At 26.1% G+C, this 17,303-nt stretch overlaps 1 protein-coding gene across 1 annotated transcript; it reads right to left on the reverse strand.

Annotated features, from left to right (window-relative positions):
• Positions 1-12,924: 12,924 nt before the first annotated feature.
• Phum_PHUM194130 (Sorting nexin-7, putative) lies at positions 12,925-15,529 on the reverse strand (the record flags this gene model as incomplete). Its single annotated transcript, XM_002425318.1, has 8 exons — positions 12,925-13,026; positions 13,125-13,259; positions 13,345-13,593; positions 13,718-13,881; positions 14,023-14,221; positions 14,669-14,833; positions 14,913-15,182; positions 15,398-15,529. The coding sequence occupies 8 exons, from the start codon at positions 15,527-15,529 to the stop codon at positions 12,925-12,927; spliced, it is 1,416 nt and encodes a 471-aa protein (XP_002425363.1).
• Between the last annotated feature and the right edge of the window lie 1,774 nt (positions 15,530-17,303).

A 17,303-nucleotide genomic window follows, 5' to 3' on the forward strand; every position in this document is an offset into this window, starting at 1 on the left:
GAGAAATAGACAGTGAGAGAGACAAATCTGGAAAAAAGAAATTATCCTAAAAAAGAGCCAGAGATAGATAGATAAAAAGAGAGAGAGAGAAGAGCAAAAGATAGAAAACGAAAAAGAGAGAGAGAGAGAGCAAGAGATACAAAAAAAGAGAGAGAGAGAGAGAAAGACAAAATGAAGAAGTAAAATAAAAAACAAAACAAAACAATCTGCAATAATTTTTGATTTTGACGGGGAGGTAGGGGGTGAGGGTATGCAAAGAAAAAATAATAACAAAAAAATTATCACGTGACTCAGTTTAAAAAAAAAAATCGTATAAAAATACCCTCGCAAAAATACGTTTTTTTTTTTTTTTTGCCTCCCTTTCAAAAATGCAATTTAAATTTCTTCAATAATAATAATAATAATAATAATAATAATAATAATAATAATAATAATAATAATAATAATAATAAAGAAAAAATGGAAAGAAAAGGTAAGAAAAAAAATAAAAGGAAAGGGAAAAGGAAAAGTTGAAGGGAAAGGGAAAGGGGGACGAGGAAAAAAAAATTACGTTATATTGTTTATTTGTTACATTTTACCGACAATCGACATAAATTCGACGACGATGACGACGTTGTTAAGCATCGAAAATTGTTGTTGTCGTCGTCACCGAACAAACAAACAAACAAACCAACAAACGAACGAATCTGTTGATTTACATATAAATTATTTTATTCCTTTTCCTTCCACGTTTATTTTAAACCTGACAAAAATTTATGTGATAAAATTTTTTTTTTTTTTTTTTTTTCGTCAAAAGCATTCAAAAAGCATTCATGCAAACGTTGTAAATTGAATAAAAAAAATAAATAAATAAATAAAGTCTTGAAAATATTTTTTACGTTAAAAAAAAAAAGAAAAATGCCGTCGGATTTCTTTGGGGGGAAGGAGGGGAGAGAGAAAGAGAGAGGGGGGAAGCGTTCGTTGAACGAAAACGCATAATAACGTAATCCTCCTAGTTTTTTTTTTTTTCTTTTCTCTCTCTCTTCCTTTTAACATTAATGACGTGACCTTATTTTATGCATGCAAATGAAATCAAATAACGTAATAAATGTAAAAGGTAAATCAAAGGTAATAGAGAAAGGTAAATAATAATAATAATAATAAAATTTTCCTTTACTTAAAAAAAAAAAAAAAAACCGATCCCTAAAATCTGGCGAAGGTTTTACAAAAACCCAAGCAAGCAAATTACTTTTCCTCAAATGGAAAACCTTTTTCTAACGACGATTCTAATTATTAACTGTCTTCATAAAAAAAAAAAAATTTTTTTTTTAATTTTCTCATTTGTTTAATCGACATCTCCTCTCTCTCTCTCTCTCTTCCTCTCTTTCTCTCTCATCTCATTTTAATTATTATTATCAATTTTTTATTTTTACTTTTGCAAAAATTCGACAGAATTGATTAACATTTCGTTTTTAACGTTACGACAAAAATTTTAACTCATTCTTTCTCTCTCTTTTCTCTCTTTTCTCTCTCTTCCTCTCCCTTTTCTCTCTCTCTCTCTCTTTCTCTCTTAAATAATTTGTCGCGGCATTTTTCGGCACGACGATAAAATTTTCCCATTTGTGTAAATTGGAAAATCACGTAAATTTCGTTTGTAAATTTTCTTTTTTTAGAGTCATCACATCGACGTCATCATAATCGTCATCATAATCGTCATCATAATCGTCATCGTCATCGTCATCATCGACGTCATCGTTTCGTTTTTTTAAAATTTTCACGTATCAGAAAATAATTCCGAAATCATTTGTCGAAAAAAAACAAACAAAAAAAAAAAAAAAAAAACTTTTCAAAATCCGTTGCTAATGACACGTTTAAGAGGTTGTTAACTTTATATTTTTTTGTTTTCCTACCCCCCAACCCCCTCCCCTTTCCTCCCCCTATTCTTCCCCCCTCCGCCCCATCCATTATAAATTGGAATAAATCATTTAAAACGTGGTGTCGCGTTTTATATATTTTGAAACAAAAACAATTTTTTTTTTTTTTTTTTTTTTTCATTTTACTCCGCGAATTAAAAATGACCGGAAATCGAAATTCTCGATTTCGATTGGTCGATCCCCCTCCTACCTCCCCCACCCGGGTGGGGGAGGTAGGAGGGGGAGCGACGGCGATCAATCAATTATTTAAAAATAAAATTAAAAATAAAAATAAAAATTTTTTTTTTTCGTTTCTGCGATTTTCCTTATTATCGTAATTTATAAAATGCGTACGACTGCGTGTGTGCGTGTGCGTGTGCGTTCACTTATCGATTTCCGGTTTTTTTTTTTAATTTTAATAATTTCGATAACCGTCGAAATTTTTTTTTTAATAATAAATTAACCGTTTTAATTTACGAAAAAGAAAAAGAAGAAAATTTTTTTTTTTTTTTTTTAATTTTAATGACAGGTAATAATAGATAAAGGAAATCGAAAAGAAATTGAAAACCGATCGTGATATTAATAATAATAATAATTTATTACGAAACTTCCGGTTGGTGGGTGCCATTTTTAATTTTACACTTTTCCTACTTCCCTCTCCCACCCAAGAAAAAAAAACAACAAATTTAATGTAAGAGTTAATAATTAGTTATTAACGTCAAATAATTCAAATAATAATAATAATAAGTATTATTATTATTTATTTATTTATTTCGTTATTAACTCTCCCTTACCCCCCTACTCCTCCTCCTCCTCTTTTTTTTTTTGTTTTCGGGCGTTAAGAAAAAGGTGAAAGTTGAAAGGGAAGGTGAGAGAAAACTAAAAAAAAAAAAAAAAAAAAAATCTTTTACCTTTTTTTTTTTTTTTGGCTTTTAACGTCGTATACGATTTATTTTATTGTTTTCCTTTTGTTCTCCCCCCTTCCCCCACCTTTCCTCCTTTCTCCTCACATTAATTTTAACTTTTTTTTCTTCTTCTTAGGAGTTTTTGCTATCAATAAAAAGTAGCAAAAAAAAAGTAAAAAAAAAAAAACGAAATTCAAAGGAATTAAAAAAAAAAGGAAAGATGGTGCCCGGAGGGTAAGGGAAGTAGAAAAGATGAAGGAGAAGAAGAAAAAGAAGGAAGAGGAAGAGAAAAAGGATGAGGAGGGGGAGGAGGAAGAGGAGGAAATAAAAAAATAAAAAGTTTTAAGAATTTTTTTTTTTTTTTTTTGGATTTCCTTCAAAAAAACTTTCATTTTCCACCTTTACTTTTTTCCCTTACCCCTCCCCTTCCCCTCTCTCTCCCATCAAAACCCCAAAATTTAATTTTTTCGTCATTTCACTCTTTTCTATTCCCACTTTCCCCCCCCCCTCTTTCCCATCCACCTGCCTATTTTTTTAATCCACTTCCAAGATTTAAAAAAAAATACAAACGGCAGACTTTTTCCCTTTCTTATTATTATTATTATTATTATTATTAACAAATTCACGCGGCGGAGGGAATTTACCAGGGGGAGGTAAAAGGGGGGCGGGGGCGGGGAGACGTTAAATAATCAAATTTTTTTTTTTTTTTTTACCGCGGTTGTTGTTGTTGTTTGTTTACGTAACGATTTAAAATCCGAGTAGTAGTAGTAGTAGTAGTAGTAGTCTGTTTAATAAACCTCGACGACCTTTTAAAAAAAAATTTTTTTTTTTTTGCTAAACATTAAAAAAAAAAAAAAAGAGCTCAAAGCAATTCAACTGAAAACTTTTTTTTTTTTTTTAATTAAAAAATTTTTAACAATAAAAATAAAGTTTTGCACTTGATTAAAAAATTTTCTTTTTTTTTTTTTTATTTATTTTTCTTCTTCTTCTATAACTTTTTTTTATTTTTTTTAATAAACTTGTTATTAAGTTATGTTGAACTCGAATTATTTATTTCGAGTTTTTTTTTTTTTTTATTTATACAGATTTATTTCGGAAAATTCATATTGCATACTACTAACTTCATTATCATCATCATCATCATCATTATTATTGTTTGTTATTCTAAAATGCGCGCGTCGAAACAAAAAAAAACCACAAATTTTCCCTTTTCACGTGAGAACAATTCAGATACGTCGAAATGTAAAAAAAAATAAAAAAAAATGCGGTCGAAACGTAAACGAGAGAAAAAGGAATGAAAAAAAAGGAAAAAGGGCAAATAATAATAATAATAATAATAATTTCCTTTTAAACGGAATGTTCAAAAAAAAATAAAAAAAACAATTTTCCGCATCGATGATAATTGACGAAAAAAAAAAAAAAAAAGAAAAATATTTAAAATATAAAAAAAAAAAAAAAAAATTTCCGCCATATTAAAACATTCGTAAAAATAAACATTTTGCCCTTTTTTAATTATTATTATTTAAATTAACATTCGTTTTTCTGCGGGGAGGGAAAAAAGTGGGGGGGGGGGCAAATGACGGCCAAAAAGGGGGGGTGGGGGGGGGGGGGGCGGCGGAAAAGGGGGGGGGGGGGGGGGGGTGGCGGCGGAAAACCTGTGAGGAAAAAAGGTTAATTTTCAATTTTTTTTTTTTTTGCTATTTGCGTTCCTTTGTCGCGTTAAACAAACGAATGAATGAATGAATGAATGAATGAATGAATGAAAGAAAGTAAGTCAGACTAATATTCGTAATTCAAACGTCTCCATCGCATTATTGCGTTATCAAAAACGATAAGAAATAAAAAAAATTGTGAGAGGAATGGGGGAGGCACAAGTGCGGTTTTTATTATTTCTCCCCCCCTCTCCCTCCTTCTTTCCCTCTCCCCTCCCTCTCTCTCTCTCTCTCCCTACTCCCTAATCCCGATAACCCGCAAGTAATTTTTCCTCGAAAACGTTTTTTTTTTTGATCTTCAAAAACACGCACAATGTAAAACCTTCCCCCTTTCCTTTCCTTACTCTCTCTCCCCTCCTCCCAGGTCCCCGCACAAGCACACTCACAAACACTTTTCCCTAGTATACTGAAGACACGTAACAACGAGTTAAACAACAGCAAAAACGACTACAACCACGTCAAAAATCAACGTGAGTAGTACACCTTTTAATCTTTTAATTAAAATCGATTAATTTATTAATAAATAAATAAATAACGACGAATTTATCGTTCGCCATTTTGTTTTTTTTTTTTTTTTTTAAATTGTACGTCACACTCGCGACGTAAACATTCACATAAAATTTATCGTGTCATTAGTAAAACAATAAATAAATAAATAAATAATATTAATAATAAATAAATTACCTTTTTTCTACCGCAGCACAACATAACGCGGATTCTCAATGCGTGGCAGAGATGTCTTCTTTTCGGGTTACGCCACTGCATTACACTATTTAATTAACCCTGAAACTAAAAAGTTAATAAATTTTCAACAAAAAAAAATAAAATAACAATAATAGTAATAATAATAATAATAATAATAATAATAATTTTAATTTTTTTTCTTTCTGTTGTTAACTAATTAAAACGGAAAACGCGAACGACGAACTACCTGGGAAAACAAAAAAAAAAAAAAAAAAATTGTTTTGTTGTTGTTGTTGTTGTTTTTATTATTATTATTATTATCATTTTCTAATTACAACACGACAAACGACGTTTTTTTTTTTTTTTTATTTGTCGTAAACGAGTCACAAATGTCTTCTTCTTCGGCGTTTTTTATATAACTTAATATTTTCCAAATACCCAAACCTTTTTTTTCCTTTTTTTCCTTTTTTTTTTTTTACCTCCTTTTTTATCTTCCTCCTTTTTTCTTCTTCTTCCTCCTTCCTTTTTTTTTTTTTATTATTCTTCTTCTTCTTCCCATTTACATTCATTTCATTAAATTTATCTTTTTAATTATTTTCAACTCCCTCAACGTGACAAACTTCTTCAATTCATGCTAATCATTTTTTCTGTACAAATAATTTCAAAAAAAAAAAAAAAAAACTTTCTTTCTTTCTTTTCTTTTCTTTTTTTCTTAAACTCTTAATCGTATTTATAACCCGTAAATAATAATAATAATAATAATAAGTAATTTTTTTATTATTCATGAAAATTATACCGAGATTAACATAAATGAATAATTGTGATGATGATGATAATAATTATTGTATTTGTTTAAAAAAAAAAAAAAAAAACGAATGACAATTTCTCGCCGTACTCGTTATCATTATTATTATTACCAATTTCGTAATGGCGACAAGCCTTCGTGTGTTTTCGTCCAAAATTTGTTTTCCCAGGTTTTCGCAATCCGATTCCATTTGGGAAAGAATGACGTAATATCCGTTTTCAGGTTTTGTTTTCGTTATTTAAATCCTACTGCAAACAGAACCGGATAAAATCTTGTAAATTTCTACGGGTCCATCCGAACTGGAGGACTCAGATGACTAGCTACAGCATCTTTGGTGACTGAACAGATTCACGAAGAATGGAAAAATTCTCTTTAAGGTGTCACAGGTCGATTCCGTTTCGTTTTTTTTGTCACTAACACCGTCAGACAAAAAGTACCCATTCGAATGACTCCCCGTGCGTCATGAGGATCGTTGACTTATCACCATCATCATTATCATTAATTTTTCTCACCCTTGTCATCTTATATATTATTATAAGTCGACTTGTAAACACGAAAAGAAAAAATTTCCCTGTGGAAAAGCGTTTTAGAATTTTCTTTTAAAAATTTTTTGTTTATTTGTTAATTAGTAAAAGTGTCATTTGCTCCCCAGGTAAAAAATCCGGCGTCGTCCTTCTTCGTTAACTCCTCAAAAACGAACCTTTTTTCATTATATACGTTCGATGATCGATTTTACAATTATTATTATTATTATTATTATTATTACTATTATTATTATTATTATTATTATTATTATTACTATTATTATTATTATTATTATTAATTTTTACTTCTTTCCTTCTCCTTCTCCTGCTTTTTTTTCGACGATTAAGGTATTTTCATAGTTTTTAAATGCCTTCGACCGTTTTTTTTTTTCGTTTTCCCCCTTCCCTACCTACTACCTACTACCCATTGCGTGGGTGTGGGGGTGTGTGCGTGTGATAATAACGAAAGAAATAGAAAAATTTAGAATTTTTTTTTTTTTATTAAATAACTTAAAAAGAATGAGGTCGATGTCGGTTGAGTGACATTTTTATAAATTAATAATATTGATTTTGTATTTAAAAGAAAAAAAAAAAAATTTTTTTTTTTTTTTTCCCCGTACGCCTTTAGTTTTTCAATATTATTATTATTATTATTATTTTTTTTTTTTTTTAATCTGAATCCCCCCTTTTTTTTTATTTTTTTGTTTTTATTTCCGTTCCCCCCCCCCAAAAAAAAAAAAAAAACGATTTTTTAAAATAATTTCGAAAAAAAATATTTTTTTTTCACAAATGTATTTCCGGTTAATTTTCAAGTTAGAATTATAATTATCATCATTATTATTAATTTTTTTACATAGAGTAAAAAAAATTTGGGGGGGGGGAGGGGATGGGAAAAAAAATTTTCTAGAAAAAAAAAATTTTTTTTTTCATTCTCCCTTTTTTTTTTCTCTCTTTCCCGTTTTTTTTTTTTTTTTTTCATTCTCCCTTTTCCCCTTTTTCATTCCCACCAGAATTTCTTTTTTTTTTTTTTTTTTTCTTTTTTTTTTTAGGATGAGAGACAAAACTATCGCGTGGCCTAGTAATCTGGAAATTTCCATAGCAACCGATTCCCCGCCATTTTACCCCGGACTTTTTTTTTTCTTTCCTTCCTTCAACTTGCATTATTTGCTACGTTTTCTTCTTTTCATTTTTTTTTTTCCCCCACTTTTTTTATTTATTTTACTTTTCGAAAAAATTTTAATTTTACTCATATTATCGGTAATAATTATTATTATTATTTTATTGAAAAATAGGAAATTCCTCCCTTTTCCCCTCCCATCCCTTCCTCCTTCTCTCTCCCCGATTTATACTATTTGGAAAAAATTATTTTATGTTTAATCTTTTCTTCGTGAGAGCCGCCGCCGCCGTTTTACTCATTTGTCGAAAAAGAGAGAGAGAGAGATGGATTTACGATGAAAATTTAAAAAAATAACGTGGCATTAGATGATTTATAAATTCACTCTTAAATAAACTGTATCGGGGAGTGCGGGGGAGGGAAAAAGGCGGGAAAATTATTTCGAATTCGAAAAAATAAATAAATAAAAGTTTTCGATGCCATTTTTTTTCTTAATTTTTTTTTTTTTTTTCAAATTAAAAATTTTTTTCTTCTTTTTTTTTTTTTTTTTTTTTTTTCTAATTTCCCTTTCCACGAATTCTAGAAAAACTTTTATTGATGTTTTTTTTTTTTACTTTCAACTTTTTTTTAAAAAAAAAAAAAAAAAAAAAAAAAAACTTTTTGTTGTCTTATCCAACAAACAACATCGACTTCTTTTTTTTATTTATTTGATTCCCTATCATAATTAAACGTTTCAATAAAACTATCATTATTATTATTATGTTATAACGACGACATGTATATGTATATTTTTATTATTTAAAAAAAAACTCGATATTTTCATTAAATGTAATATAATTAATTTAATTAAGTTTATCACACACACACACACACACATAAAATTTTCTCACGCCTACGACAAATTATCACGTGTAACGTGTGAAATTGTTACGTATATGAAATGTTTTGCGTTATCATATCACACACCCTTTTATCAAAATACATTTTTAATAAAAATACCTTTAATAATAATAATAATAATAATAATAATAATAATAATAATAATAATAAAAGTTGGAAAACATAGAAAAATCGTAAAAATCAACCACTCACTCCCCTTCCCCCTTTCCTCTCCTTTACCCTCCCCACCTCTCTTTCCCCCCAGAAAAAAAAAATTCCAATAAGGAAAACATATTTTTTCTTATATTTTTTTTTCATGTTTTTAACTCATTAAAATACTAAAAAAAAAAAAAAAATCTAAAAATATATTACAAGACTGAAAAAAAATTTTTTTTTTTACAAATTTTATTTTAATTCGAATATAAATATGTAATTATTACCTTTTAAGTAATTAATAATTTTAACACACACGAAAGTGAGAAAAAAAAGGAAAAATTTTGTGTTTGAATGTGTGTGTGGGTGTTTGATTAATTATTTAAGTGTGTGTTGTGTGTGCTTGTTTGTTTGTGTGTGTGTGTTGGTTGTTTGTGTAAGTGTGTGTGTTTGCTTCTGTGTGTTTGTTTGTATTTGTATGTGTAAGTGTGTGAGTGTTGTGTGTGCTTGTTTGTTTGGGTGTGTAAGTGTGTGTGTTGGTTGTTTGTGTAAGTGTGTGTGTGTTTGCTTCTGTGTGTTTGTTTGTATTTGAATGTGTAAGTGTGTGTGTGTTGTGTGTTGGTTGTTTGTGTGTAAATGTAAGTGTGTGTGTTGGTTATTTGTGTGTGTTTGTGTGTGTGTGTTTGCTTGTGTGTGTAAGTGTGTGTGTGTGTGTGTTGTGTGTACTTGTTTGTTTGTGTGAGTGTGTGTGTTTGCTTGTTTGTGTACTTGTTTGTTTGTGTGTGTGTTTGTAAGCACGAGGAATTTTCATTTCCTTTCGTTATCATTTACATATTCGTATACAATAAAACTTAACGTAAAAAAAAAAAAATAATATTAGTTTGAATTAAATTTTGATAAAAAAAAAAAAAAAAACTTACTTTTTTTTCCAGGGCATATTTTTTTTCACTAAATAAAAATAATATGATGAAATAATATGATAAAATAATGATGATGACGACAAACACAAAAACGACGACGTAAACACTTCGATATCAGTTATTTATATTTATCATTTTAAAATAAAAAATTCTTTTTTTTAAATTAAATTTTAATTCGTAACGGTTTTTTTAAGTCGTTCGATTTTTTTAAATTTAATATCACACACGACAATAAGTAATAATTATATTACATTAACGGATTTGTATCATTATATGTGTGTTTTATTCAAATCGAAAATAATAAATTATTTAATGGGGAAAAAGCAAAATATTTTATGAAATTGTATAAAATTCCATCACGTATTAAAACATTATAACACCGAAAACTTTTTATTAACGTTAAAAATTTTTTAGAATAAGTTTTACACACTATGCACAATAAACACATAATTAAATGAATTATACGAAAACGCGTACGATATAATATATATATATATATAACGAGTTTTTATTAATTATAATAAATTATTATTATAATTGCATAAAATAAAATCAATTATAAATAATATAAAAATTTTGTAAAACACAAATTTTCCCCTTCACGATAATAATATGGAAATGATGTAAAAAAAAAAAAAAGAAAGATGGCGGCACTGGAAAACGTTTCTTTTTCCCTCTTGCTTTATCCTGTTGGCGTTATTTAATCTTTCTCTTTTTTTGACCCACAATCTAAAATTTTACTTTTTTTTTTTTTTTTTTTGTATCCCCTCCTTTTCCCTTATCGTGAATGTATGATATTTTCTTTTCATTACTTTTTCATATAGTTTTATTATTTTAACATCAACGATTAAAACGAATTTAAAAGAAACAAAAAAAACTTAAAACTTTAACGACGAAATCTTTCAATCAACTTTTTTGTTAATTTTATCAAAAAATCTGTTCAACACGTCCAAACAGTAAAGCGGACGGTGTTGCCAACTTTGAAAAAAACAAATTTCCTTTACAACCCTCAACTTACAATTTTGTCCGTTAGGGTTTTGTTGTTTACAAAATGGCGCGTAACGTTCGCGTGAGTGTGCGTGTGTTTGTACATTTTTTTTCTTTTCGTTTTTCTTTTATTATTTAAAAACATTCGTTTTGTGTAAAATAATCGTTTGTTTTATTTTAAACCCGTTAAATATTTAATATTATTACATTTGATATTTAATTTATTTTATACGATTTTTAAACAAATTAAAATAAAAATTTTGTTTGGTTTTCCCTATCGTACGTTAAATTTAAACAAACAAATCGATTAATTTATTAATAATTTTCGATTATTATTATTATTATTAGTTATAAATGTAGTTTTTCAACCTTTTTTATGTTATTTTACGTGGTGTGATCAATCACGTAGTATCACGTTGATTATTTATCCATGATTAAATTTGTCTTTACATTAACTTGGTATTGCGTGCAAGTTTTTCCATCATCATCATCATCATCATCATGATTTTTTTTTTTTTACATGATTTTGTCCGGTAATTTTTAAAATCATTTCGTGACTGATTTAACTCAACAAAAATTAACCCTAAATTGACCTTAGTGTGTAAAAGGTTTGTGTTAATTATTATTACAAACTAATTTTTTTTTGTTGTATAATCTAAATTAAAATTAATTATAAACAAATGATGTTTTCCTTAATTATTATTATTATTTATTAATATTTCTTTTTGTTTACAGGTTTTGCAAGAGGTAACACATTCGAATTGAAGAATAAATTTTAAAAAAAAAAATTTTGTTATGAAATATATATATTTCAACAAAAAAGAAAAACAATAAATGTGTAAAGTAAGTAAATTTTTATTTTTTTAATATAACAATATTTATATATTATATATATTTATAATGAACAAAAAAAAAGATGATTTTACAATAAATAAAAAAAAAAAAACAAAAACAAAAAATTTTTAAGCAATAGTTAATAATAATATTAATAATAATAATAATATTAAATTCAGAGAGTATACATATTTTTAATTTTTCAACAAAAAAAATTAAATTTTTTATTTTTTTAATGGTTGCATTTTATAATTTAAATAATTCCCTTTTAAATAATATATTAAATTCATAAATAATAATAATAATTACCGGAAATAAAAAATATAATCGATATTTAAAAAAAAAAAAAAAAGCCATACAAAAATTATTCATTTATGGGAAGCTCGCCTTTTTTTTTTTGGTTAACGACCGTTAAAAAAAAATAATAATAATAATAAATTATTTTGAATAATTTTTATTAATATTATTATAGTTATTATTATTATTATTATTATCAATTTTAACGAATCTTTATTACAAAAATCGATTGTGCGCAATTAAAAAAAAATTATTCAAACGTGCGTTGAACAGATTTATATTATTTTCAATATATATATATATATATTATATAAATCAATTATTGCGTAGTGTGTGTGTAAAGGGTATACACCCTTATTTAAACATTTTAAATGAAATTTTATGACGTCATAAAATTTTATAACAACCTATCAATAATAACACTATTATTTACACCAAAAATTTTCATAACAAAAACTATTATAAAACTTTCCAACACGAGGAGTTGTGAATGTGGCGGGAAGGGGGGGGGCAACAACGGTATTTGCAAATTCTATTTTTCAAAAAACAAACCGGGAAAAAAATTTCAAAATTTCATAAAACGTAAAAATGACTAGCAAAAAATTATATAATAACTCATTATATACTAACGCCATTTTTTTTCCAATTTATTACTTTTATGGCACGAGTAATACCAAAAAAAAATCAATTGGCACAAAAAAAACAAACTAAAAGAAAAAAAAGCCACATTTTTAAATTATTTAAATAAATAAATAAATATAAAGATACGTGCAAATTCAAACTGTATTAATAATCTTCCCCGTGAAAGTTTATTTAACATTTTACTTTTTTTTTTTTTTTCCAAAACTTAATTATTATAAAATGCAACCGCGCAAAATAATTCGAAAAAATTTTTCATTTAAATGCAAATACTTAAATACTGAACGAAATACATAAATCAATAAATTTTCGTTTGTACCAAAATACTCATTGGAATGTATAAGATTCGACAAAGACGGATTAAACGATTTTTCTTTTTAACGACTAAAAACAATTATAAACTATCAGATCTTTTGTTTTTTCAAATTTTTCACTTCGGTAATATTATTATATAAATAGCAATAACAACGAAAAAAAAAAACCATAATAATAATAATAGTAATAAAATCGGCAGTCAAATGATTATTGCAAATTTTTTTAAATTCATTATCGAATAATGGGTAGTAGTATTGATTGTACTTATGACGTGGTTTGAGATCCTTGATTAGAATTTATTTTCTGATTGGTCGAACGTTTGCTACCTGGATTTTGTAAATCTACTTCCGTCCATGCTCGAAGACACTGTAAAATAAAATAAAATAACAAAATTTATCAATCCGTATGTAGGGGGGTTTCCCCCACGACAGATTCTTTATTATTATTATTATTATAATTGTCACCTGTTCGTAATGACTTATGTGCAATTCTGCAAAATTAATCAATATTTTTTTCAATTCAATTTTTTTCTCTTGATTCCACCTTTCCAAATCGGATCTTATATTTTCATTTGCTATTTCTAACTTGTCACGAGCTTCCTGCGAAAACAAACAAATCAACCGTGAATGTATTTTTGTTAAACAATTAATGTATTTTGATTTAGAAAAATTTATATATATATACTTCGACTTGTTGTTGATATTGCGGTATTATTTGATTTAATTTTTCCAATTTTTCATTTCTCGTTTCGATCGATGATTTTGCCCATGATTTTAATATGTTACGATCGATGGCTTCCGCTTCCAATTCTTCCTTTTCCAATCTTTTCCTTTGCAAATTGTCCAATTGATAAAGATAATTTATTTCTATATTGTCTCTATTGTCCAAGGCTTCTTTTATTGCATCGATATATAATAAATATTCTTTAATAGGCTGCAAAAAAAAAAAAATATTTAAAAAATCTCATTATGTTTTTCCGGAAATGACTGACGTCTCGGACGACAACCATTTAAAAACTCTCTCTCTCTATCTCTCTCTCTCACACACGCACACTTACTTGAATTAAAACAAAATTTTCATTATTGAGAAGAACGTTTTGAAGGCTTTGTCTTGTTTTGTCAATCGCATTTGCCATTTCGCAAAGTGGATCCGTTAAATCGCTTTCCGAACCCGCCCAATATTGAAATATCGATTTGAGTTCTGTCAAATCCGAAAATTCCTCTGATGAAAAACAAAAACAAAAAAAATAGAAAATTTAAAATATCTCCAAGACGAAGAAGAGGAAGAAGACATTTCCGGTACGATAATGACGTCATCACGTTTAATTGTTACATTTAAATGTATAATTAATTCCCAACGCACCCGTTCTCTCTTTGTGTATCCTTTGGGATATTTTACAAATGTGAGATAATTTATCCGGGAGAAGAGTCAAATATTCATTGAGTTTATTTAATTCTGGAGAACGTCTCGCTTCGATGTACATCGTCGACAAATTATTTATGGAATCGGAAACTTTCGACAATAAACTACTAGCCGTGAATTTTTTGTGTCTTTGAAATTCCTGGCGCAAAAAAAAAAAAAAAAAAACAGATAAATAATAACAATGACAATAACAATGGTAATAATAAATGATGCTTTAATTTTAATTTAAACAAAATTATTATTATTATTATTATTTGTTAATAAAAACGTCACGTGAGTGATAATTTGTTGTTGTTTCTTACACTTAAACGATAAAATTTCAGACAAACATTTAACAAAGGAAAAAACTAAAACGACAAAATAATGTCGACATTTGTTTTTTAAAAATTGTTTTAAGTAAAAAATAAAAAGGGAGGCCATTATTTATCGTCATTAGCATATATTAGATGTCTAAAAAAAAAAAAACATTTAAATTGAATTACAAAGAAGTTTGATAAAAATTCGTCTGTTTAATACAAAAACAACATAATTAAATTAGCATATTAAATCTAAAAAAAATTTTTTTTTAAAAAGTAGTTTTATTTACCTCATTTGTTGCAGTCAAAAATATTCTAAATCCAGTAGAACAACTTAATATTGGATGTTTGACTAGCCTAAATAAAAACGATTGAAGTCCAGTCATTCTCGTGTTGACAAATTCTTTTCCATATCGATCTAATTGTTCTATCAAACTGTGCTTTACTGGTAAAGGCTGAAAAATTATCATTATTATCAATTCTGATTAGTTTTTTTTTTTTAAATTATCAAACAAGATATGGTTAAATACATACAGGCACAAAATGTGTTGGATATTCAGCGACAAGATTTTGTCTCAACCATACAAAATCATTATATCTTCTCTTGACGCAATAATTATTCGTTTTAAATTCAGGTCTTGTCGTTTTTGTTGTCACTCTGAATGTTATATATGTATCTAATAAATCAAAATGTTTTTCAGGACTATCTATTTTAACTACCAAATCATGCATATCTTCGCTCAGGTTTAAACTTGCTTCTCCCTCTGGTAGAGTTGAAAAACTTTCAATCGATGGTGATGCAACCTAAAACAATCATTTTAAAATAATTATTTGTAACAAAAATAAACGGTAAAAAGACATAAAATTAAATTATATTTGACTGACTATATAAACTGTCGACGTCACGTTTTTTTTTTTTTTTGACAAGTGTCAAAATACTTTTTGAAAAGGTTAAGAAGAAAAAATTTAGGATTTAAAAGAAAATTTTAAATAATAATAATAATAATATTTTTAATTACCACAGATCCTTCGGGAGAAAAACTTTGATTTGTCGTGTTACTATCAAAATCTAACGTTTTACTCGTTATAATTGAATCTCCTTTATCGGTTTCTAAATTTTCACTATTTTCACATTCCAATGATTCCGCCATTTTGGTATTAAAGATTTAAATCCACGTGATTTTTTTTTTTTGATAACACAGACACAATTCTAAAGAATTAAAATAAATTATTATTATTATTAATAATTAAAAATTTAATTTTTCTTTATTCCCCTCCCCAATTAAAAAAAAAAAATTTAACATTTCCACATTTTTATGAAAATTTAAAAAAAAAAAAAAAACAGTCCTTTCATTAAAATTTAATTTTCATATCAAAAATATTCATAAAAAAATTTTTATGTTAAACTTAACGGACAATTGCTTAATTTAAATAATATTAATAAAATAAAATTTAAAAAAGAATAATAATAATAACTTTAACATAAAATTTTAATTAAATTAAACGTTAAAAAAAAAAACAAAAATTAATTAATTAATTAAATTTACGTTATTAAAAATAAATATATATATATATATATATATATGTGATATTTTTTGATAAATTTTTTTTTTTATTTAAATACAAATGATCGTAATGCGATTTCGAAAATAAATAAATAAATAAATAATTACTACGAATTAAATAATTAAATAATTACACGTTATGTAAAAAAAAAAAAATTAAATAATTTATTTTACAAAAAAAAAAAAAAAAAATTTAAATTTTTTTAAAAACTGAATACATCATATTGCAGTGTAACGCGTAACTTGTTTTTTTTTTTTTTTTTTTTTTCTTCCTTTCATAACTAAATACTATGACGTTAATAGCGCCCCTATCGGAAATTTTAAAAATTTCATAGACGTATAATAAGTACTAATATGGCGAATTTTTATAGTTAGAATTAAACATCAATATATAATTTAATTTTTTTTTTTTGGTTTTTTTTTTTTTTTTTTTTTTTTTAAAATGGGTTGTGGGGGTTGTGGTTATTATTATTATTGGCGTTCTTGGAATTTTAATCGGGAAAGTTATAATTTAAAAAAAAAAAAAAAAAAAAAAAAATTAATTAAGGGGGCCAAAAAAGTTAAAAATTATAATTAAAACGAACAAAGTTTTTATTAATAAAATATTTCGAAAAAAATCGAGGTAAAAAAAATAAAATTCCCTAGGTCAGGTTAAAACCCTGACAACCCTTCCCATATTTACCAAATAATTATTCGTTTATGTTACATCAAACTCGAAAATTTCTTTACATACAACTTATTATTTCTTTGGTTAATTATATGAAATTTAATTTAACGACGATGTTTTTTCGAACCCATTTTTTTTTTTTTTTAATTGTAAATAATAAAATTTTTATTTAGTTTTACATAATTATCAAAAGAAATGATGTGTATAATTTATTGTTTTTCCGATCAGCTGGAAATCCTTTGATTTAACTTTCCTGAGCGACCTTGCTTGTTGAGGGTCAACGATCTTTGTATGTTTTTTTTTTTTAATTTCTTTTATTTTTTTTTTTTTTTTTTATGTGATTATTAAAAAAAAATAAATAAATAAATAATATAAAAAGATAATAAAAATAAAACAAATAAATTAAATAATAAAAAAAAAAAAAAAAAATTTAATTAAAGTTACGAATAAAATTTCAAAAGGAAAAAAGTTATTTTTTTTAAAACAATAATTAAATTTTTCTTAATTATATTACTTATCAATTAGGTAAAACATAATTAATTAATTAATTGTTTAAAAAATAAGTTATTTAATTATAAAATATGGAAAAAAAAAAAAAGTTTTTGTTTTTTGGAATGATTTCGAGTTTCAATCTATTAATACACATTTAATTTGTTTACTTGGTTTTTTTTTTACATCTCGAAACCATTTTTT

This window comes from Pediculus humanus, genomic scaffold, assembly GCF_000006295.1.
Source record: "Pediculus humanus corporis 1103172107542 genomic scaffold, whole genome shotgun sequence".
Classification (NCBI taxonomy): domain Eukaryota; kingdom Metazoa; phylum Arthropoda; class Insecta; order Psocodea; family Pediculidae; genus Pediculus; species Pediculus humanus.